This window comes from Cetorhinus maximus, chromosome 23 (genome assembly GCF_964194155.1).
Source record: "Cetorhinus maximus chromosome 23, sCetMax3.hap1.1, whole genome shotgun sequence".
In the NCBI taxonomy this organism is placed as follows: Eukaryota; Metazoa; Chordata; class Chondrichthyes; order Lamniformes; family Cetorhinidae; genus Cetorhinus; species Cetorhinus maximus.
The window spans coordinates 6,291,556-6,316,505 of NC_135901.1; the positions used below are offsets into that span (position 1 = coordinate 6,291,556).

A 24,950-nucleotide genomic window follows, 5' to 3' on the forward strand; every position below is an offset into this window, starting at 1 on the left:
ACCCGAGTGAGAGTGTTCCAGTGAACTGACTGTGGAAAGATCTTTAACCAGTTACAGATCCTGAAAAAACATCACACCATTCACAGTGGGGAGAGACCGTACACGTGTTCTGTGTGTGGATGAGGCTTCAACTGATCGTCCAACCTGGAGAGACACAAGGACACTCACACCATGGAGAAACCGTGGAAATGTGGGGACTGTGGGAAGGGATTCAATTACCCGTCTGAGCTGGACACTCATCAACGCAATCACACTGGAGAGAAACCCTGTAAATGCGGGGACTGTGGGAAGGGATTCAATTATCCATCCCAACTGGAGATTCATCGGCGCAGTCACACCGGGGAGAAACCATTCACCTGCTCCATGTGCAGGAAGGGATTCACAGAGTTATCCAAGCTGCACATGCACATGCGAGTTCACACCGGGGAGAGGCCATTTTCCTGCTTGGTGTGTGGGAAGGAATTTGCACAGTTATCCACCCTGCTGACACACCGACGTGTTCACACTGACATGAGACCTTTTAAATGTTCAGAATGTGAGAAGAGTTTTAAAAGCAGAAGTGAGGTGGTAACACACCAACGCACTCACACTGGGGAGAGGCCATTCACCTGTTCTCTGTGTGGGAAGGGATTCACTCAGTCTTCCACGTTGCAGAAGCACCAGAGAGTTCACACTGGGGAGAGGCCGTTCATCTGCTCCATGTGTGAGAAGGGATTCACTCAGTCTTCCAGTCTCATGGAGCACCAGAGAGTTCACACTGGCGAGAAGCCATTCACCTGCTCAGAGTGCGGTAAGGGATTCACCCATTCATCCCACCTGCTGACACACCAGCGAATTCATACTGGAGAGAAGCCATTCACCTGCTCTGTGTGTGGGAAGGGATTCACTCAAAAATCAAGCCTGCTGGGACACCAGCGACTTCACACTGGGGAGAGACCGTTCACCTGCTCTGAGTGTGGCAAGGGATTCACTCGGTCATCCAACCTGGTGACTCACAAGCGAATTCACAAGTGACTGCAGAGGTTGGATTCTGCTGTTGTTGCTGCTGTTAATTACATCCAGGATTGAACAGTGTTCATTCTAACAGCTGGTGTTTCTTTCTGCTGATGTTTATAATCCCTGTAACTGGGCTGGAGTTTAATATTCTGTGAAATAAATCAGGCCTCGCAGTATCTGTGGAGAGAGAAACAGAGTTAATGTTTTGAGTCCATATAACTCTCGTCCTTCGAGGAAGAGTTATACTGGACTCAAAACATTCAATCTGTTTCTCTATCCACAGAAGTTGACAGACCTGCTGAGTTTTTCTGGCATTTCCTGTTTATATTTCAGAATTCCAGCATCTGCAGTTTTAAAAACATTGTTGTTGATTTTTGTCCTGAGTGTTTAACATCACCTGGCTGGAGGTCAGAAAGGACAATCTGGGGGAAGATCGTACGGCAGGAACAGAACTTCAGCCTGGACACAGTCCTTCAGGGTCACACCGAGAGGGACAAACGGCACTTTGGTCTTTCTCATCTCTCTCCACTGACCAAAGTCTCCGTGTGGGTTAATCCTGAGGTGTGTAAGAAATAAGTCCCAGCCGCTCATGGTTCAGAGCTCCTAGACTCGGAACAGAAGGCTCCTTTACAACTATGTTTAGAGTCAGGAAGAACAACAGTGAATGCTGGAAACGTGCTGTCAAATCAGAGATTGGTGTAAAACTGTGACCTGTTCCTGACTGACAGTGAAATGGCAGGTTTAAGTTTCCAGTCTGGAAATGATTGTGGTAATTATTCTGGAATATTTAATGTGACAGTCCTGAATCTACCATTTTGAGGCAGGTGTTACTTTGTTTTCAAGAAACCTTTTGAAAGTAAGTAATTTAAAGTCTGCAATTAAATTAGGTGGAGTTTACATGAGCCTGTTAACTGTTGCTATAATTAAACAACAGGCATTTGATCTTAATATAAAGAAGGGTACAGTAGCTTAATGGTTATCTTACTGGGTTAGTAACACAGAAGCTGACCTGATAATCTGGTAGATGTGAGTTCAAATCCCACCACAGAAGTTGGGGAATTTAAATTCTATTAACTGAATAAAAAGCTGGTATCACATGAAACTACTGTGTGGTTGTAAAAGTCTAACTGGTTCACTGACATCCTTTAGGAAAGGAACCTGTACTCCTAACCTCACCTAGTGACTCCAGAATCAGAGTAACGTGGCTGACTCTGAAATGCTCTCTGAGCCACTCAGTTATACCAGAACCATGTCCTAAAAGGCATCTCATCACCACCTTCTCAAGGACAATGATGGATGGGCAATAATTGGTGACCTTGCCAATGACACCTGCGAGAGCTTGCCCTTGTTGACCTGATCTAAACCTGTCATAACATCCCAGAAATAGCTGCAAATCAAGAAATGGAAGGGAGGAAGTAACTCAAGAAAATTACAATCAGCCATGATCTGATTGAATGGCGGAGGAGGCTCGAGGGACCGAGTGGCCTTCTCCTGTTCCTAATTCGTATGTTTGTATGTACATCTATCAATCTCCTTTCAATCTCTTTTGCTCCAAGGAGAACAATCCCAGCCTTTCCAACCCAACTTTATAACTAAAACCCCAATTCCTGGAACCATTCTGGTAAATCTCCTTTGCATCGTCTCAAGGACCTTCTCATCTTTTCTAAAGTGTGGTGAACAGAACTGGACTCTAATTTGGCCCAAACCAGATCTTTATAAAACTTCAGCATAACTTTCCTGCTTTTGTGCTCAATATCTCTATTTATTGAAGTCCAGGCTCCCATCTGGTTTGCTAATCACTCTCTCAATATGAACTGCCTCCAAAGATCAGTGGACATGCACCCTCCCTTTGTCCCTCCACACTCTTTAGAATGGGCCATTAAGTTCATATTGCCTCTTCCAATCCCTTCTGCCAAAATGCATCACCTCACACTTCTCTGTATTCAACTCCATCTGCCACTTGCCTGCCCATTCTGCTAGCCTATCATGCCCTGTTGCAGGCGATTTGTATCATCGTCACTCTTTGCCACTCCTTCAAGTTTGGCATCATCGGCATATTTAGAAATTTTATTCTGCCTTCCAAAATTCTAGTCATTTATATATAGTAAACAAAGAGTGGTCCCAGCACTGACCCTTGGGGAACATCACTGTACCAGCCTCAAATGATAGAAGAATAGAGCAGGAATGGTGGCCATTTGGCTCTTTGTCCCTGTCTCTGAAAATGTTACCATTCTGTCCCACTCCCCTGCTGTTCCGGTATCGACAAGGTGGATGTGGAAAGGATGTTTCCTCTTGTGGGTGAGTCCAGAACTAGGGGGCACTGTTTGAAAATTAGGGGTTGCCCTTTTAGGACAGAGATGAGGAGAAATGTTTTCTCTCAGAGGGTTGTGTGACTTTGGAACTCCCTGCCTCAGATGGAGGTAGAGGTGGGGTCACTGAATATTTTTAAGGCAGAGGTAGATAGATTCTGGTTAGACAAGGGAATCAAAGACTATTGGGGATAGATGGGAAGGCGGAATTCGAATCACAAACAGATCAACCATGATCTTATTGAATGGCGGAGAAGGCTTGAGAGGCCGAGTGACCTACGTATGCTCCTATTTCATATGTTCATATAAATCTTTCCTTATTAAGTAAAAGCCGAAATCACTTTTGAAAGTTACCTTTGGATCTGCTTCCACCAGTCATTCAGACAATGTGTTCCAGATCATCAGAACTCACTGAATAAAATAATCTCTTCTCATCTTCACCCTGGATTTTTTGCCAATTATTTTAAATCTGTGTTCTGCAGCTACCAACCATCCTGCCAATGAAAACAATTTCTCCCTTTGTAGATGATAACTCCTCAAAATGTCCACACCGCTATTAAATCGCTTGGTAACCTTCTCTGCTCTAAAGAGAACAATCTCAGCTTCTCCAGTCTCTCCTCAAAACTGAAACTGCTCATTCCCAATTCCATTCTAGTAAATCTCCCATGCTCCCTCTGCAAGGGCTTGACATCTTTCCTAAAGTGTGGTGCTCAGAACTGAACACCCGACTTAAACTTGAGGATGAATCAGTGATTTGTAAAGATTCAGGATAAGTTCCTTACTTTTGTTCTCCATGTCTCCATTGATAAAGCCAAGGGTTATCTGTAAAACAAAACAGCTGGATAAACCTTTCCTGCTCCCTTCAAAGATTTGTGTCTATACACTCCCAGGTCACTCTGTTCTTGCACTCTGTTTAAAATTGTACCATTTAGTTTATTCTGCCTCTCATTCGTCCTCCCAAAATTCAGCATTGACTGTGAATCACTTTGGGATGTTCTGAGGGTGTGAACGGTTCTAAAGGAACACAAGAACTTTCTTTCTCTTTTAAAGCTGATTAAAAGTTGTAGATTTTGAATCAAAGATTAAATTCAGATTGATCTTCAAAGTTAACTATTTTACTGCAGAGACAAGTCCAACTGGGAGTCAGTGAATTAAGAGGAAAGGTCCCAGACAGCGGTTCTTCAAGGTACACTGCAGGCCCGACAGCTCAATCAGCCCCACTCTCAGCTCAGGAGACCTCAACAACTCCACATACTGTCCACAGGGGAGCTCTCCTGGTGCAGTGGGACCAACATTTGTGTTTTAACTAACACCACCTAAAGAAACTGGATTAATCGGTCACTGGTCTGATTGCTACTTATAGAAATTAACTGTGCACAACTGGCTGTTGTGAAACAGTAACAACTTGTATTTATATAACATGATTAATGTGCTTCAGACAAGTTTCATAAAACAAAAGTTGACACCGAGTCACATAGGGGTTATTTTGGTAAATGGCCAAAGTTTGATTGGAGAGGCAGATTGTAACAAGAATCTCGAATAGGAGAGAGGTTAAGAGGTTTAGGGAGGGAATTTCGGAGCTTCACACCTGGGCCTGGTGACCAATGCAGTAATTAAAATCAGGGGTGCTAAAGAGGTCAGAATGTGAAGAGTGCAGATATCTCAGAGGGTGTGTGATTGGAGATTACAGAGATAGGGAGGGAAGAGGCCATGGAACAATTTGCAAACAAGGATGCAAATTTTAAAACTGAATCATTGCTTCACCAGGAGCCAATCACACACTACATCAACATTATCATTGACCAGAAACTAAACTGAAACAGCCATATAAATACTGTGGCTACAAGAACAAGTCAGAAGCTAGGAATTATATGGCAAGAAACTAAGCTCCCGACATCCCAAAGCCTGTCCACCATCTACAAGACACAAGTCAGGTGTGTGATGGAATACTGCCCACTTGCCTGGATGAGTTCAACTTCAATAACACTCAGGAATCTCGACACCATCCAGGCCAAAGCATCCTTTGGCACCTCGCTTGCTTGGCACCCCATCCACTAGCTTAAACATTCACACCCTCCACCAGTGACAGCAGTGTGTACCATCTACAAGATGCACTGCAGCAATTCACTAAGGCTCCTTCGACAGCACCTTCAAAACCTGCAACCTCTACCACCTAGAAGGTCAGCAGAAACATGGGAACACCACCACCTGCAAGTCCCCCTCCAAGAAACACTCCATCCTAACTTGGAACTCTATGGTCATTCCTTCACTATCACTGGATCAAAATCCTTAAACTCCCTTCCTAACAGCACTGTGGGTGTACCTACACCACATGGACTGCAGCAGTTCAAGAAGGCAGCTCACCACCACCTTCTCAAGGGCAACTAGGGATGGGCAACAGATGCTGGCCTAGCCGGGTCACCCATATCCTGTAAAAGAATAAATCAAAAATGGTGAGGAATGGATGAACGGGACTTGGTGTGAAAAAGCACAGGGGCAGAGTTTTGGATGATTACATGTTTCCACGTGGGGGTGGGATGAATATGAGAGTCTGGCCTGGAATGTATTGGAATCGTCAAGTCTAAAGGTAACACAGGCGTGGATTAGGGTTTCAGCATCAGATGATCTAGGGTGGGGTTGAGACAGGCGACGTTATGGAGGTTGAAATATCTGGTATTAGTGATGGTGTAGATATGTGGTCAGAAACTCATCTTGGGGTTAAATCTGACACCATGATTGTGAAGAGTGTTGTTCAGCCTCAGACAGTTCCCAGGGAGAGGGATGGACTCAGTGGTTAGGGAACGGAATTTGTAGTGGTGACTGAAGACAATGGCTTTGGTCTTCCCAATTTTTAATTGGAGGAAATTTCTGCTCCAGTACTGGGTGTTAGATAAGCAGTTTGATAATTTAGTAACAGTGGAGGAATGGAGAGGGATGGTGGTGAGGTAGATCTGGGCATTGTCAGTGTACATGTGAAAACTAACACGGTGCTTTTGGATGATGTCACCTACTGGCAGCATGTAGATGAGAAATAGGAGGGGCCAAGGATAGATCCTTGAGGGACACCAAGTTCAAGGGCTTTGGAGAGGAAAGGGAAATTGGAGATGGGGAGTAGGTTGCAACGACAGTGGAGTGAAGGGTTGTTTTAGGATGTATGGTGATGGTGCAGTTAAAGATGAGGACAATATCAAGAGGAGAGAAAACTGTTAACAATATCAGCTAACATGGGGAAGATAGATGGTCTAGTGTATTGAGAATAGGGTGAATGGAGCAGAAAGTGGGTCTCAGAGACAAGATGAGCACTGAGAGGGAGATAGAAGAGAAACTGGAGAAAGATGTGAGTTCAGGGCCCGGACAAACGGGAACTTTAGAGACAATTTGGCCCGGTGGGCTAGTGGAAGGGAGGGAAGCAGCAGAGACAGCTGATCAGAGGGTCTGAATCTTTGTGATAGAGAAGATCCATGAGCTTGTTGTTGGAGGTGAGGATGGAGGAGAGAGCACTTCAAAAGTAACAAACTTATGTTTGAGATATTAAAAAGATTCAACACACTGTGTTTAGTGCAAAACTGATTTATTTGACTTTTATCCATAACCTTAACCCCTAAAATTGGGCTGGAGTTTATTAACATCAGCAGAAACAGAATCCAATGAATATGGTTCAGTCCTGAATGTGGTTAGCAGCAAAATCCCATCACTGTGGAAACTTGTGAACTTGCTGGTGTTTCAGCAGGGTGGATGACTGAGTAAACCTCTTCCCACACTGAGAGCAGCTGAAAGACCTCACCCCTGAGTGGACTCACTCATGGACAGTGAGTTCAGATGATTGCATGAACCCAGTCCCATACTGAGAACACCTGAACGGTTTCTCATCAGTTTAAATGAACTTGTTGGTGTCTCAGCAGGTGGGATAACTGAGTGAATCCCTTCCCACACTTGGAGCAGGTGAACGGCCTCTCCCCTGTGTGGACTCGCAGGTGATTCAGCAGGTGGGATGTTTGAGTGAAGCCCTTCCCACATTCAGAGCAGGTGAATGATCTCTCCCCAGTGTGAACTCGCTGGTGTACGGTGAGTTCAGATGATCGCCTGAACCCAGTCCCACAGTGACAGCACCTGAACGGTCTCTCATCAGTGTGAACACGTTGATGGGACATCAGTTCCCCAGAACTTTTATAGCACTTCCCGCAGTCTGGGCATTTGAAAGGTCTCTCAGCAGTGTGAACTCGCTGGTGTGTAAGCAAGTGGGATGAATAAGCAAATCCCTTCCCACAGTCAGAGCACGTGAACTGTCTCTCCCCAATGTGAATTCGCTGGTGAACAATGAGTTGCGATAATCGCCTGAACCCAGTCCCACAGTGACAGCATCTGAATGGTCTCTTGTCAGTGTGAACACGTTGATGATGCATCAGGTCCAGGGAACTTTTATAGCACTTCCCGCAGTCTGAGCATTTAAAAGGTCTCTTGTCAATATGAACTCGCTGGTGTCTCATCAGGTTGGATGAATTAGAGAATCCCTTCCCACACTCAGAGCAGGTGAGTGGTCTCTCCCTAGTGTGAACTCGCTGGTGTCTCAGCAGGTGGGATGACCAAGTGAATCCTTTCCCACACTTGAAGCATGTGAATGGCTTTTCCCCAGTGTGTCTTTGCTGGTGAGTCAGCAGGTCGGATGATTGAGCGAATCCCTTCCCACACTCGGAGCAGAGGAATGGTCTCTCCCCAGTATGAATTCGCTGGTGTGTCAGCAGGTTGGATGACTTAGTGAATCCCTTCCCACACTCGGAGCAGGTGAATGGCCTCTCCGCAGTATGAACTCGCTGATGAATTTCTAGCTCAGATGGGTAATTGAATCCCTTCCCACAGTCCCCACATTTCCATGGTTTCTCCCCGGAGTGAACAGTGCTTTTTGCTTCCATGTTCAAAGGCTGATAATATTCAGGTCAGAGTGAATCGAGTGACCCCGTGAAATCCAGATGAGATGTTTGGTTTCAGTTTTCTGACTGCAAATCCTACCCTTCTAATACCCTGTGAAATTGATTTAAAACCGAAAAAAGGGAGTGAGAGAGAACCCACAAAAACACAAAGGCAGGTTGTGACATTGAACTGAATGAATCTGGTAATTTGTGGGGCTGGCACTAGGTAAAAGTGACCATGAAAACTGCTCGATTGTCCTAAAAACGTGACTGGTTCACTAATGTCCTTCAGGGAAGGGAACCTGCCACTCAGTCTGGGCCTACACAAGACTCTGGTCTCTATGGGAAGAGAGGAGGAAGAAGGCAGGGAGCAAAGGAGAGGGATAGGAGGGGGATTTTATATATATATACAGCTTGACCAAAACTCTGACAGAATCTCCAAAACCTTCAACCTACACACCAAGTAGAAAGACCAGGGTAGCAGATGTATGTGAACACCTTCACCTCCAAATTCCCCTCCAAGTCACACACCGTCCTGACTTATCTGACATCCACTACTGGATGAGCAGAAATTTCCTTCATTTAAATATTGGGAAGACTGAAGCCATTGTCTTCAGTCCCTGCTACAATGTCCACTCTCTAACCAACTCTATCGCTCTCCACAGCAACTGAACCAGACTGTTCACAATCACAGTGAAATATTTCACCCCAAGATAAACTTCCAACCACATATCCACATCATCACCAAAACCACCTATTTCCACCTCAATAACATTGTCCAACTCCGCCCAGTCTCGGTTCACCAGCTCCTCAAACCATCATCCATCCCTTTGTTACCTCTAGACTTAACAACCCGAACGCACTCCCGGCCGGCCTCCCACATTCAACCTCTCTGTAATCTTGAGGTCATCCAAAACTCTGCTGCTCGTGTGCTACTCACACTAAGGGCAGAGTTTTGCCCTCGCTGGGTGGGCTCGGCAGGGGCGATTGGGAAGCTGACCGCTGCCCGCGATTGGGGCCCCGAGCACAATTTCATGCTAGCAGGCCAATTAAGGCGTGTGATGCAGCACTGCCTGTGTGGAGGAGGGCGAGCGCACGTGTGGAAAATTTCCCTGAGGCACAGAGCTGCCTGACCTCATCGAGCGTCATTTTACACTCATTCCAGTCGGGCACACGCCCACCTGATGAGTGGAAATTCTGCACCAAGTCATCTTTTTATTCATTCATAGGATGTGGTCATCGCTGGCTGGGCCAGCATTCATTGCCAATCCCTAATTGCCCTCGAGAAGGTGGTGCTGAGCTGCCTTCTTGAACCACTGCAGTCCATGTGGTGTAGGAACACCCACAGTGCTGTTAGAAAGGGAATTCCAGGATTTTGACTCACTGACAGTGAAGGAACAGTGATATATTTCCAAGTCAGGATGGTGAGTGACTTGGATGGGAGCTTACAGGTGGTGTATCTGCTGCCCTTGTCCTTCTAGATGGCAGAGTTCGTGTGCTTGGAAGATGCTCTCGAAGGAGGCTTGGTTAGTTGCTGCAGTGCAGTGTAGGTGGTACACACTGCTGCTACTGTGCGTCAGTGGTGGAGGGAGTGAATGATTAAGGCGGTAAATGTGGTGTCAATCAAACAGGCTGCTTTGTCCCGGATGGAGTCGAGCATCTTGAGTGTTGTTGGAGCTGAACTCATCCAGGCAGGTGGAGAGTATTCCATCACACTCCTGACCTGTGTCTTGTAGATGGTGGGCGGGCTTTGGAGAGTCAGAAAATGAGTTGCTCCTCACAGGATTCCGAGCCTCTGACCTGCTCTTTTAGCCACAGTACTTTTGTAGCTAGTCCAGTTCAGTTTCCGGTCAATGGTAACTGCGCCCCCTCCTCCCCCGGATGTTGACAGTTGGGGCTACAGCGATGGTAACATTGAATGTCAAGCGGAGATGGTTAGATTCTCCCTTATTGGAGATGGTTATTGCCTGGCACTTGTGTGGCACGAATGTTCACCCATCTTCCCTGTGCCCACTGACCTACAAAAGCTCTAGGTATGAAATATCAAAATTTTAAAATTCTCACCCTTATTTTCAAATCATTTTGCCCTCCCTATCCCTATAATCTCCTTCAGCCCAACCAACACCACCCCCCTCCATCCCCACACACAGATCTGCGCTTATCTAATTCCAACATCCTGAGCATTCCTGATTTTAATCGCTCCGTCTTTGGTTGCTACACCTTCAGCTTCCAAGGCCATAAGCTGTGGAATTTCCTCCCTCAACCTCTCCATCTCTCTGCCTCACATTCCTCCTTTAAGATACTTCTTCAAACTTGCCACTTTGACCAAACAATTGGCCATCTACCCTCATATCTCCTTATGTGGGTCAGTGTCAAATGTTATTTATAGCATTTCTGTGAAACACCTTGAAAATTTCTCTTCCATGAAAGACGCTATATAAATACAAATTGTTGTTGTTGATTTGGACATAAATCACTTCCTTCATCATTGCTGGGTGAATAACCTGTAACTTCTTACCTAATAGCATTGTGGGAGCACCTTCACCACAGACTGCAGCAGTTCAAGAAGGTCAAACATCATCTTCTCCACAGGTAACTGGGGATTGGTCATATCTACTACTGGTCTTGTGTTTGTGAAAGGGCAGGGGAGTGGGACCAGCTGATTTACTCTTGCAGACAGCCAGCACAGGCAGGACAGGTTGAATAGCCTCCGTCTGTATTGTAATCATTCAATGAATCTATGACTTGATGAAAAGGGACCCAGACTGGAGTCAAGGAATTAACATCTGCAACAAAAAGGCCACTGTCCTATAAACTGGCTCTTAACTGGTCTGTCGGTGATTCTAGTCTCGGTTCTGTGAGCAACACCTGCAATAAAATATGTCAGAAAGATATAATAATTCTCATTATATTGTTGGAATTTATTGTAAAATAGAGTATTAGTAAGATGTGTCTATATGTGGCTCTGTGTGTGTGTGTAGGACTTGATTGAATAAGAGGCAGCTAGTCTGGGTGCTTTGATGTAAGGAGGAGTTAGGTTTGAAATGTTAATTATGTAAACATGGAGAAGTTTAGAAACATAGGTGTCAAGGGAACATTTGCATTTTTAAATAAGCCAGGCTGGATTGTTTTCAAAAGAGGGAGTGAAATGTGTCACCTAGCCAGCTGAAGTTTAGAAAGAGTGTGTTTATTTTTCCCAAAGATGCATAGTAAAACTTAGTTATATGAGAGGTTTTTATTATCAGGGAGATAAAGTCCAAAGACATAGTGAAACAATGGGTATTTGCATTCAAAGAGGGAAAGATGTATAAAGGAGAGAAGACTGTTTGTGAGGGAAGGCATTTTTAAGAGCTTACAAGTGTGAAAAAGCCTTCAGCATCTATGCCTCAAGTTGCTGTCTTCAAAGGACTGAAGGTAAGAAAATTCACTTTGAATTCGACTTGTTCAGGGTATTATCTTTCTTTGCCTTGGTCTTTTAAAATCTATGTATCTTACTGTTGCCTTAACGAGTTAGGTTGATTAGGGGATTTAGAAGTTATCATAGTAATTTATAGATCTATGTATGTATTTAAAAATCATTTCTCTTGTTAATAAATGTTTAATTTAGTTTTATAAAAACCTATAAGACTTGCTGGTCTTATTACTACTAAATTCAAGGCACACATCTCAAAATTTACACAGACTGCAAAACAAGTTGTGGCAGTTGTTTCAAGGTTCCCTTTGGGATTTGAACAACTCAGCATTTATCATCAACTGTGTCATAACAAATAATAGCAAAATACCACAGCTGATGGAAATCTGAAATAAAAGGAGAAAATGCTGGAAATACTTAGCAGATCAGGCAGTGTCTGTGAAGAATGAAAGAGTTAACATTTCAGGGTGTGTGGAATGAATTATGGAGAATAAAAATGGTGCAGAATTTGACGGTCAATAATAGCTCAGAAGCAGAAGAGAAATGGCCTATAGTGCAGAAAAAAACAATTCTTGACTATGAAAGGTACTGTGGGAAGATAAGCTGGGAAGCCAGCAGCACATGGTCGGGGGAATGGGCAGCAGTGGAAACCACATTTAGGCATGGTCGGCAGAAGTAATAATAAAATACTAAACATAGCTAAGATACACCCAATATTAGAGACAGAGGAAGTTAGACAGTAGCAGAGAGGTGATCAGGAGGGCAGAGGTGAAACAGAGCAATGGATGCACATGGATTCAGATCCACAATAAAGGGGCCACACCAGCCACAGGGCCATGGAACCAGAGCACAGATAACAGAGCAGAGCAGTAAAAACTCTAACTTGTAGACGAATGCTCAAAAATACTCACCTCTGAAACAATTTCACACTTTTCAATTTTAAAATCTCCTGCTGCAGCCTGCAGCTAAGAGATATCAGAAGCACTGGAGTCAGAGAAAAATCTCCCAGTTGAGTAAATACCCAGGTAGCGGGGTGATGTCACTGAGCAATTGTCAGTGCGTGATGACATCACAGACACGAACACAGAACATCTGGGTCTGTGCAAACCAGTGATCACCACACATTATGAAGGATGTGAGGGTCCTTGAGAAGGTGCAGAGAAGGTTTACGAGGATGGTTCCAGGGATGAGGAATTTTAGTTGCAATGTTAGGTTGGAGAAACTGGGGTTCAGAGAAGATTAGATGGAGGTGTACAAGTTTATGACAGGTTTAGAGAAAGTAGATAAAGAAAAGCTGTCCACATTCGCTGATTATAAAAAGATTTCAGGACACAGATTAAGATTTTGGACAGGATCTACAGGATGGATGTGAGGAAGAACAGACACATGCAGTGAGTGGTAATGATCTAGAACTCAATGCTTACACTCAAAAGACGATTATATCCAGGTTCTGATGAATTGAGTGCCGCTGTTAGATTTTGATGTGATATTTGGTTTGAGTTTCCTTTCTGGAAGTCCTCTTCTAATACACTGTAAAAGAAGTTTACAAGTCATCACGGACAGACCAGGATAGAACTTTAGAAGAGACAAACATTTCCCTTGGTTTGAGTTTGCTCTGTATTAATCCTCCCCTTCCAACCCCCTGCAAAAGGAGTTTCCAAAATGCATCCCTGACAGCCCAGGATATAAATTCACAGCATCCTCTCCTCCTGTTGCCTGTCCTAGGATGAGCGCACATGCGCCCTGCTGCAGATTGCCCCTCATTGTCATCAGCAGTCCCTCAGTTTGAGGATGGCGTCTATTCAGGGTCATGAGTTTCTGCTGTGGGTCTTCATGTGACTGAACAGACTCGCAGATCATTGGACACATGGGGCAGGACATCCCATGATATAGTGGGATCAGGAGAGCAGGATTTGCTTCCTTTTCTTTGCTGCTCTGCCTCATTAATAAGACATTGGGACTCAAAGCGTGATGCAGCTTGATGGACAAGTTGTCCCCATTCTGAACTATTGGCCACAGGCTCACCCCGGTCATTGAAAACATTGCCCAGGGCGGCCGTTAACCCGCGCCAAGCCCTGGAATCTGCGGCCACGCTCGGTCTAAACGGGGACCGTTAAGTTCTTTTTCGGGGTTTGCGGATTACACATCTTTACGAAGCCTCTCCGCCCACCCGCCGGGTCCACCGGTCCCTCCAAATGCGGACTCGAGAGAAAAAGTCTCTCCATCGCCAGTACTCTTACTGCGCATGGTTCAGTCATTGTCCCGCCCCTCACTCACTCCGATTGGTTGGAGGAGCAGACGCTCCAGGGCGGTCCTCCAGTCCCGCTCTCTCTTCCTATTGGTCCGGAGCTGCCGTCAATCACCCGTGCATTGTGACGGTTTCCAAAGCTGGGAGCGGCCACAGACTCAGCCTGACTTGCTGATTCTTGGCAGCATTTTCTGTTTGGGAATTAGAGCTAGAGATGGATGGTCAGTTCCCCTCTGTCCGGGGGGGATTCACACTCATTTCCCCAGTGCAGTGATTATCACGTTTACTTTACATGAGAAAGTGTCCGGTTCAATCCCGGCTGGAAACTTTGTGTTTAAAGTTGTTATTGATGATGAATAAACAGTGAGTTTAGTTTCATGTTGAACATAGTGGAAGTTACTGTTGTCTCAATCTTTCAAATTTATTTCTCTTATTTATTTAAACACTAATGTTAAGTGATTTAGATCTGATCCACCGTGATCCAAGAACAAGATACCGCAGATGCTGAAAATTCTACCTCAAACTTAAGAAATAGAAGCAGCATTAAGCCATCTGGCCCATCGAGGCCGCTCTGCTATTCATTTAGATCATTGCTGATCATCTTGCTCAACACCACTTTCTCACCCTCTCCCCATATCCCCTGATGACATTAATATCCAGAAATCTATCGATTTCTGTCTTGAACATGCTCAATGATTGAGCTTCCACAGCCCTCTGGGGTAGAGAATCCCAAAGATTCCCCACCCTCTGAGTGAAAAAAAATCCTCCTCATCTCATCCTTAAATGGCCTGTCCCTTATTCTGAGACTGTGTTCCATGGTTCTAGACTCGCCAGCCAGATGAAACATCCTATCTACATCGATCCTGTATGAGTTTTGTAAGTTTCAATGAGATCACTTCTCATTTTTCGAAACTCTAGAGAAGAAAGACCCAGTTTCCTCAATCCCTCCTCATAAATCAATCCCGCCATCCCAGGGATTAGTCTGGTGAGCTTCTGTTGCACTCCCGCTATGGAAAGTATATCGTTCCTTAGATAAGGAGAACAAAACTGTACACAATACTCCAGGTGTGGTCTCACCAAGGCTGTTACAAGTCATCAAATCCCATTGCAATGAAGGTCAACATACCATTTGCCTTCTTAATTGTTGCTCCACCTGTATGATAGCTTTTAGTGACTCATCAACAAGGACACGCAGGTTCCTTCGGACATCAACACTTCCCAATCTCTCAGCATTTAAGAAATAATCTGTCTTTCTGTTTTTTTCCACCAAAGTAGATAACTTCATACTTATTCACATTATATTCCATCAGCCATGTTCTTGCCCATTCACTTAACCTGTCCAAATCTGCTTGAAGCCTCCTTGCATCCTCCTCACAACTTACATTCACACCTAGCTGTGTGTCATCAGCAAATTTGGAAACATTATATTTGGTCCTACATCCAAATCATTTATATAGATTGTGAACAATTGTGGCCCCAACACTGATCCTTCAGGTACCCCACTTGTAACAGCCTGCCACACTGAACATGACATGTTTTTAATTGAATGAATTTAATTTATCTTTTAATCAGGAAAATGCACAAACAAGGTGCACACAAATTTCAAATCCACCATCTCGCTGCTCAGCAATCATATTAATTTAGTCTGTCCTAGTGTCACCATGCTGAAATCCAGTCATTCTCCAACATTGTTCTTCATGGCATAATTGCTGAACTAAGAGTGAAAATGGACCTCTACTTCATTATAATTGTAACAGACAAATTTGTAGATGCTCCATAATGTCACAGAGTGGCTCATTGGATTTGTTCATTTAAACTGGTCTTATTTTCTGCTAATGCGAAAAATGGCGGAATAGGGGATGTTGAATCACAGCTGGAAACCACAGTCCTCTCTCCTACTGATCCTTCCAACAAACAGGCATTTGTGAGTTGTGAGCAAACGGTGAGTTGGATACTCAGATTAGCTCGGTCTCCATATTATATAATAGATCTAGGAACACTGAAGAAAGCGTAAGAAAGATCTACTGGAATGATGCCGAAAATGAAAAGTTGTATCAATCACAAAAACTGAGCATGTTAAATAGGTTTTCTCTAGAAAAGAAAGTGAGGAATGCCTGATCGAGGAATTTAAGATTATACAGGGATTTGACAGGGTTGACAAGTGGAAGATGTTTTCACTTGCATATAGATGAGAATAAATAGAAGTTAATCATGAATAAATGTAATGTCCAACTTCTTTAACCAGAGATAAGAGCATAAAATGCCAGAAATACTCAGAATATCTGACACATCAATGGATTGAGAAACAAAGGTAAATTTTCAGGTCTGTGCACTGACACAGTGCAGTTTTGAGAAAAGGTCATAGACCTGAAATGTAAACTTTGTTTCTCTATTCATATACACAATCAGGTCTGCTGATAATCCCCACATTTTCTGTTTTTGTTTCAGATTTACAGCACCTGCTTTTCTCTATCTGGAACTCCCTCCCTAACAGCACTGTGGGTGTACCTACATGACGTGGACTGCAACGGTTCAATAAGGCAGCTCACCACCACCTCAAAGGTAATTAAGAGTGGGCAATAAATGCTGTCCTAGCCAGCGACGCCCACATCCAGCGAATGAATAATAAAAAAATGGCTGAGAATGTAGAACTCATTTCTGCAATGGTTTGAGATTCCACCGTGAAAAAAATCATTCAACAGGTGAAAGTGGAAGTGGATTCACTCGATCATCACATTTGCTGACATTGCAGCATAGTCACACCTGAGGGAGATCATTCAGACACTTTGTGTGTTCAAAGGGATTCACTTAGTCTGCCCAGCTGTTAATACCCTTACTTTAAATGTTCAAAACATTTCATCCACCATCGAAACATTCTTACTGACAAGATTAAGTTGAAATGTTCTTTGTATGGGGGGAGAAAAATCATTTGTTCACCCCAGCTGCTGAGACTCCAGCAAGTTCAAATCCAATTGTATGGGATTGTTCTGCTGTCAATGGCATCCAGGATGGAACTGTGGAAGAGCCCGTGCATTTTTCCGTATTTATGCAGGCTTTAATAATTTTATCCCATGGCTCCAATCGTAATCGGAGCAAAAAACATAATATTTTCTTCAAAAATTAAACCACTCAATGGCGGAGTGCTTACCCAGCATGCACAGCGGAGCTGAATGTGCCCTATCTTCACTACAGGAGCGCCTTGCGCAGTCGCAGCACCGGGCTATGGTTCGAGCATGCGCCTTAGTGGCTCTAACTAGAGCATGCGTAGTATTAGCTGTACTAAGAGCTGAGAAATGGCGAGTGAATGGAGCCGGTGGGCGGGGAGGTTTCATAAATACCAGATGGAGGTTTAAACTCCAGCAGATTATCATATTAAAAACTGAAATTGTTTCAGAGGTGAGTACTTTTGACCATTCACCTGCAATTTAGAGCTTTTCGTGCTATGCTCAGTGATTGAACAATGAGTGTATTTTAAATGCGTTCAGTATTTCATTGTTATGTCTGCTGACTGTGTCTCAATGAGGTTCCCACCGCTGCCTGTCCCCTGACCATGTGCTGCTGGCTTTCCAGCTTCATCTTCCCACAGCATCTTTCACAATCAGGAATTGTTTTTCCTGCACTATAGTCCATTTCTCTTCTGCTTCTGAGCTTATATTGACCGTCAGATTCTGCATCATTTTTATACCCCGTAATTCATTCTGTACACCCTGAAAAATTAACACTGTTTCTCGCTCCACAGATGCTGCCAAACCTGCTGAGTTTTTCAAACGCTTCCTGTTTTATTTCAGATCTCCAGCCTCTACAGTATTTTGCTTTCATTGAAGTCAGGATGGTGTGTGACTTGGAGGGGAACTTGGAGGTGATGGTGTTCACATACACCTGCTACCCTTGTCCATCTAGGTGGTGGAAGTTGAGGGCTTGGAAGATCCTGTCAAAGTTCTGGTTGAGTTGTAGGTATTTGAAATCCCTCACCTTCTCTCCCCTCCCCCCCCCCCCCCCCCCCACCCCCCTCCACCTCTCTCATCTCTTTCTCTCTGCTCCAATAGAGGTCAGAGTCCTGTGTAGACCCGGATCAGGTGGTCAGTTCCTTCCCTGAAGGACATTAGTGAACCAGTCAGGTTTTTACGACAATCCAGCAGCTTTCACAGTCATGTTTTCCTAGTGCCAGCCCCTCAAATTACCAGATTCATTCAGTTCAATTTCACAACCTGCCTTTGTGTTTTCACTCCCTTTATTCTGTTTTAAATCAATTTCACAGGGTATTAGAAGGTGATGATTTGCAAACATCAAACTAAACATCACATCAGGATCTGACAGTCGCCCAATTTATCGTACCCTGAATATCATTGGATTTTGAACGTGGAAGGAGAAAGCAGCTTTCACAGTGGGGAGACACCGTACGCGTGTTCTGTCTGTGGACGGGGTTTCAGCTAATCATCTGGCCTGTCAGAACATAAATGCAGTCACAACAGGGAGAAACCATGGAAGTGTGGGGAGGATGGTAAAAGATTCAGTTACTCATTCAAGATGGAATTTCATCGGGGCACTCACACTGGGGAGAGGCCATTTACCTGCTCCAACTGTGGGAAGGGATTCACTTCCTTGTCACACCTTCTCACACACCAGCGAATTCACACTGGGGAGAGGCCGTTCACCTGCTCCAAGTGTGGGAAGGGATTTGCTTGTTCATCCAACCTGTTAAGACACCAGCGAGTTCACACTGACGAGAGACCTTTTAAATGCCTGAACTGCGGGAAGTGCTATAAAAGTTCCCAGGAACTGGTGTCCCATCAACATGTTCACACTGACGACAGACCATTCAGCTGCTCTCACTGTGCGACTAGGTTCAAGCAATCATCTGACCTCACTAAACACCAGCGAGTTCACACTGGGGAGAGGCCGTTCACCTGCACCAGGTGTGGGAAGGGATTTGTTCACTCCTCCAACCTGCGAAGACACCAGCGAGTTCACACAGGAGAGAGACCTTTTAAATGCTCGGATTGCGGGAAGTGCTATAAAAGTTCTGGGGAACTGATGTCCCATCAACGTGTCCACACTGACGAGAGACCGTTCAGGTGTTCTCACTGTGGGACTGGGTTCAGGCAATCATCTACCCTGCTGAGACACCAGCGAGTTCACACGGGGGAGAGGCCGTTCACCTGCTCCAGATGTGGGAAGGGATTTTCTCACTCCTCCAACCTGCTGATACACCAGCGAGTTCACACTGGGGAGAGACCTTTTAAATGCCCAGACTGCGGGAAGTGCTATAAAAGTTCTGGGGAGCTGATGTCCCATCAACGTGTTCACACTGATGAGAGACCGTTTAGGTGCTCTCACTGCGGGACTGGGTTCAGGCGATCAGCTGACCTCACTGTACACAAGTGCACGCACACTGGGGAGAGGCCGTTCACCTGCTTTGAGTGTGGGAAGGGATTCACTACCTCATCCCACCTCCTAACACACCAGCGAATTCACACTGGGGAGAGGCCATTCACCTGCTCCGACTGTGGGAAGAGATTCACTCAGACATCCCACCTGCTGACACACCAGCGAGTTCACACTGGGGAGAGGCCATTTATCTGCTCCGAGTGTGGGAAAGGATTCACTACCTTATCAGAATTGCTGACACACCGGCGCACTCACACTGGGGAGAGGCCATTTACCTGCTCCGAGTGCAGGAAGGGATTTACTTGTTTATCCCACATGCTGACACACCAGCGAATTCACACTGGGGAGAGGCCATTCATCTGCTCCAAGTGTGGGAAAGGATTTGCTCACTCATCCAACCTGCTGAGACATCAGCGAGTTCACACTGATTAAATGCCCAGACTGTGGGAAGTGCCATAAAAGATCGGAGGAACTGATGTCCCATCAACATGTTCACACTGACTAGAGACCGTTCAGGAGCTCTCACTATGGGACTGGGTTCAGGAGATCATCAGATCTCATTACACACCAGCGAGTTCACACTGGGGAGAGATCGTTCACCTGTTCCACATGTGGGAAGATATTCTCTCAGTCACCCCAACTACTGAGACACCAGTGTGTTCACACTGGGGAGCCTGTTCCGTGTGTGGGAAGAAATTCGGTCATTTATTCACTCGGCTGAATCACCAGGAAGTTTAGAAGTAACGACGGTGATTAAATTTTGCTGTTAATTGCATCCAGGACTGAATCATGTTCATTGGGTCTGTTTCTGCTGATGTAAATAAACTCCGGCCCAGTTACAGGTGTTAATATTCTGGACAAAAGTCAAATAGATCAGCTTTGCATTAAACATAGCGTGTTGACTCTTTTTAGTTTCTCTAACACAGTTGAGTTCTTTTGAAAGGCTCTTGCTCTCCCCTATCTTCTCCATCCTCAGCTCCAGCAAAAAAGTATGAGGAGCTCATGGAGCTTCTTTGTACTAAGATTGAGACAATCTGATCTGCTGCTTCCCTCTCTTCCATGAACCCATCGGGCCAAACTGCCTTTGAAGCTGCCCCTTCTCCAAGCCCTGAACCATAATCTTTCTCCACCTTTTCCCTATCTACCCTAATGCCCTCTCAGAGCTCATCTTGTCCATGAGACCCACCCCTTCCCTCAATCCTATTCCCACTAAACTGCTGAACACCCCACTTGCCCATGTTCACTGATATTTTTCACAGTTCCCTTTTCTCGGATATGGGGAACAAAAGAACATAAAAAACAGGAGCAGGAGGAGGCCATTCGGTCCATTGAGCCTACCCTGTCATTCAATAAGATCTGATCTGATTGTGGCCTTAATTCCACTTTCTCACCGACCTACATAATAACCCTTGACTCCCTTGAAGATCAAAAATCTCTCTAACTCAGCCTTGAATCTATTCAATGACCCGGTCCCCACTGCTCTCTGTGGGAGAGAAGTCCGAAACTAACGACCCTCTGAGAGGAGAAATTCCTCATATCCTCCTTGTATCTTCCTCTCATCAACAGGCAAATGCTGTTCACATGAACACACCTGTGATTGGACAAAAGCCACATGATTGTGTAGTGAAATGTACGTGGACAGTTCTGATTGGTAGCCTCAGGGGAGTGAGTTAGGGGGGTTTCCAGCATATGAACAGCCCTCTCAAGGGGTTTGATGCAGTGGAGAAAAGAACAAAGAGAAGACGATGAAGAAATAATAAAGAAGCAAGAAAGCTGGAAACTCCACAAGAAAACCAGAAGCTATGGGGAAAGAAGCGCGCTCTGCTGTCCAGATACAACACGGGAAGTATAGAGTTCACATTGTTCTGTAAATCACTGTCTGAACTTTGCCTTTAGTCTAGGAATTTGTCCTGCCTTTCTCTTAATAAAGCTGCTCAATAACTGAACTCTATTGTCACGTCCGATCCTGTTGTAAGTAAGGAGTTCAATCCCTACGACCTGTGAGTTCACACCAGGGAGGTGCTGTTCATCTGCTCCATATGTTAGGAAAGGATTCACTTGTGTGTCCAGCCTCACTGCCCATCAAGTTGTTCACTCTGATAAGAGACCTTTTAATTGTTCTCACTGTCTGAAGAGTTTTAAAAGCTCTAAAGATCTGATGAAATACTGACTCACTCGTACCGGAGAGAAACCATTCACCTGTACTGAGTGTGGGAAGAGAGTCACTCAGTCAGTTGACACACCAACCATCCTGCCAATGGAAACAATTTCTCCCTATGTAAACAAAAATTCCTAAAAATAAATATTACCACACTTCTATTAAATCACTCCTTAACCTTCCCTGCTGTAAAGAGAACAATCCCAGCTTCTCCAGTCTCTCCACAACTGAAACCCCTCATACCTGATACTATTCTGGTCAATTTTCTCTGCACCCTCTCCAAGGCCTTGACATCTTTCCCAAAGTGTGGTGCTCAGAATTAAGCACAAGATTTCAGATGAGGATTAATTGTGATTTATAAAGATTCAGTATAATTGTCTTGCTTTTCCACTCCATACCTCCATTAGGAAACCAAGGGCTCCATGAGATTTTTATAAACAATTTGATCAACCTGTCCTGATGGATTCAAAGGTTTGTGTCTATACACTCCCAGGTCACTCTGTTCCTGCACTCTGTTTAAAACTGTACCATTTAGTCTATTCTGGCTCTCCTCATTCTTCCTTCCAAAATGCATCATTGACTGTGAAACGCGTTGTAATGTTCTGAGGATTTGGAAGGTGCTAAATGGACACAAGAATTTTCTTTCCCTTTGATGGATGATTTAAAATTGTAGATTTTGCTTCAATGAATATTAATCCAATTTAATCTACGTTAACTATTTTACTGCAGAAACAATTTCACCTGGAAGTCAGCAAATCTTACTTTGCACAAACTGCCTGTCATGAAACAGTAACATGGTGAATTTATACAACACGATTAATGTAATAAAACATCCCGAGGTGCTTCAGAGCAGTTTCAGGAAGAAAATGTTGATACCGAGTCACAGGGCAATATTTGAGTCGATGGCTGAAACCTTGATTGGAGAGGCAGATTTTAACAAGCATCTTTCATCAGGACAGAGAGGTGGAGGGGTTCAGGGAGGGAATTTCAAAGTTTCACGCCTGGACATGGCCAAGAATGGTGGAGTGATTAAAATCAGGGTTACTAAAGAGGCCAGAATGGGAGAAGTGCAGATATATCAGTGGGTGTGTGACTGGAGATGACAGACACAGGGAGGGACAAGGCCAGGGAAGGGTTTATAAACAGAATGCAAATTTCAAAGTCTTGGTATTGCTTGACCAGGAGTCAATGTAGTGAGCATAGGGGTGATGGGCGAACGGGACTTGGTGTGAGAAAGCACACGGGCAGCAGAGTTTAGGGTGATCTCACATTTCCACATGGGGGTGGGATGAATGTGAGAGGCTGGTCAGGAATGTATTGGAATCGTCAAGTCTAAAGGTAACATGGGCATGGATGAGGGTTTCAGCAGCAGATGAGCTGGGGCAGAGTAGAGACGGGCGACGTTATGGAGATTGAAATATCTGGTATTAGTGATGATGTGGATATGTGGTCAGAAACTCATCTTGGGGTCAAATCTGACAAGATTGTGAAGAGTGTGGTTCAGCCTCAGACAGTTCCCAGGGAGAGGGATGGACTCGGTAGTTAGGGAACGGAATTTGTAGTGGTGACCGAAGACAATGGCTTTGGTCTTCCCAATTTTTAATTGGAGGAAATTTCTGCTCAGTGAGGTAGAGCTGGGCGTTGTCAGTGTACATGTGAAAACTAACACGGTGCTTTTGGATGATGTCACCTAGTGAAGCTTGTAGATGAGAAATAGGAGGGGCCAAGGATAGATCCTTGGGGGGACACCAAGTTTGGAGAGGAAAGGGAGGTTGGAGATGGGGCAGCAGTTTGCAAGGACAGTGGGGCCAAGGGTGGTTTTTTTTTCAGGAAGGGTGAGAATGGTGTATTTAAAGGTGAGAGGGACAAAACCATAAGAGAGAGAGAGAGAACTGTTAACGATATCAGCAACATGGGGAAGATGGATGGTCAGCAGTTTAGTGGAAATGGCATCATGGACAAGATGAAGTCTGACAGGGATTGACAGGCAATAGAAGAGAAACTGGGGAAAGATGTGAGTTCAGGGCTCAGACAAAAGGGAACTTTAGACACAGTTTGGTCCGGTGGGTTAGTGAAAGGGAGGGAAGCAGCAGAGGCAGCTGATCAGATTGTCTCAATCTTAGTGACAAAGAAGCTCCATGAGCTCCTCACACTTGTTGTTGGTGAGGATGGAGGAGACAGGGGAGAGGGAGACCACTTCAAAAGGAACTAACTTATGTCAGGGATATCAACAAGATTCAACAGACTGTGTGTTTAACAAAAAGCTGATTTATTTTACTTTTATCCAGAATAATAACACATGTAATTGGGCTGGAATTTGCAAACATCAGCATAAAAAGACCCCAATGAACATGGTTGCATCCTGGATGCGATTAACAGCAAAATCCAACTACTGCAGTCACTTGTGAACTCGCTGGTGACTCAGCAAGTTGGATTTCTGAGTGAATCTCTTCTCACACTTGGAGCAGGTGAATGGCCTCTCCCCAGTGTGAATACGCTCATGTACAGTGAGTTGAGATGATCGTTTGAACCCAGTCCCACAGTGAGAGCACCTGAACGGTCTCTCATCAGTGTGGATACGTTGATGGCACATCAGATCGCTGGAACTTTTAAAGCACTTTCCGCAGTCTGTGCATTTAAAAGGTTTCTCCTCAGTGTGAACACGTTGATGGGACATCAAATTGCTGGAACTTTTGCAGCACTTCCCGCAGTCTGGGCATTTAAAAGGTCTCTCATTAGTGTGAACTTGCTGGTGAGTCATGAGGTGGGATGACCGAGTAAATCCCTTCCCACACTCAGTGCAGGTGAACGGTCTCTCCCCAGTGTGAATTCGCTGGTGTTCAGTGAGCTGAGATGGCCACCTGAACCCAGTCCCACAGTGAGAGCACCTGAACGGTCTCTCGTCAGTGTGAACACGTTGATGAAACATCAGTTCCCTGGAACCTTTATAGCACTTATCACAGTCTGGGCATTTAAAAGGTCTCTCCTCACTGTGAACACGTTGATGGAACATCAGTTCCTTTAAACTTTTATAGCACTTCCTGCATTCTGGACATTTAAAAGATCTCTCCTCAGTGTGAACTCGCTGGTGTGTCTGCAGGGTGGATAACTGACTGAATCCCTTCCCACACTCGGAGCAGGTGAACGGTCTCTCCCCAGTGTGAACTCGCTGGTGTCTCAGCAGGTTGAAAGACTGAGTGAATCCCATCCCACATTTGGAGCAGGTGAAGGGCCTCTCCCCAGTGTGAACTCGCTGATGTGTCAGCAGGGTGGATAACTGAGTGAATCTCTTCCCACATACAGAGCAGACTAATGGTCTCTCCCTGCTGTGGCTGCGTTGGTGAATTTCCAGTTCAGACGGGTAGTTGATTCTTTCCTCACAGTCTCCACATTTCCCTGGTTCTTCCCCACTGGAACTGCACTTGTGTCTCGACAGGCCAGATGATTGACTGAAGCCTTGTCCACACACAGAACACGTGTATGGTTTCTCCCCACTGTGAACGGTGCTTTTTCCTTCCATGTTCAAAATCCA

At 44.9% G+C, this 24,950-nt stretch overlaps 3 protein-coding genes and 1 pseudogene across 3 annotated transcripts in view; 3 read left to right on the forward strand and 1 right to left on the reverse strand.

Moving 5' to 3' along the window:
* LOC144697746 (uncharacterized) overlaps nucleotides 1-1,310 on the forward strand; it is a 31,583-nt gene extending 30,273 nt beyond the window's left edge. The window contains 1 exon segment of the mRNA XM_078569753.1: nucleotides 87-1,310. Coding sequence (XP_078425879.1) covers nucleotides 87-1,014 — 928 coding nt within the window. The 3' untranslated portion in view covers nucleotides 1,015-1,310.
* The window catches only part of LOC144698213 (uncharacterized), a 352,133-nt gene that overhangs the window by 281,071 nt on the left and 46,112 nt on the right, over nucleotides 1-24,950 (forward strand). The window lies entirely within an intron of this gene.
* Nucleotides 1,158-24,938, reverse strand: LOC144697747 (uncharacterized). Its single transcript, XM_078569754.1, has 3 exons — nucleotides 23,821-24,938; nucleotides 7,218-8,201; nucleotides 1,158-1,173 (listed from the first exon to the last, which is right to left on the reverse strand). Exons 1-3 carry the CDS (start codon nucleotides 24,936-24,938, stop codon nucleotides 1,158-1,160), a joined length of 2,118 nt encoding a protein of 705 aa, XP_078425880.1.
* LOC144698369 (uncharacterized) lies at nucleotides 17,168-19,981 on the forward strand (annotated as a pseudogene).

Bases quoted from the DNA above. Each gene is read 5' to 3' on its own strand.
- LOC144697747 (XM_078569754.1), bottom strand. From the start codon at position 24,938: ATGGAAGGAAAAAGCACCGTTCACAGTGGGGAGAAACCATACACGTGT. The intron at 8,202-23,820 runs GTGACTGCAGTA...GGAAGCAAAAAG, and splicing joins AGTCACCAGCGAGTTCACAA to CACTGTTCACTCCGGGGAGA.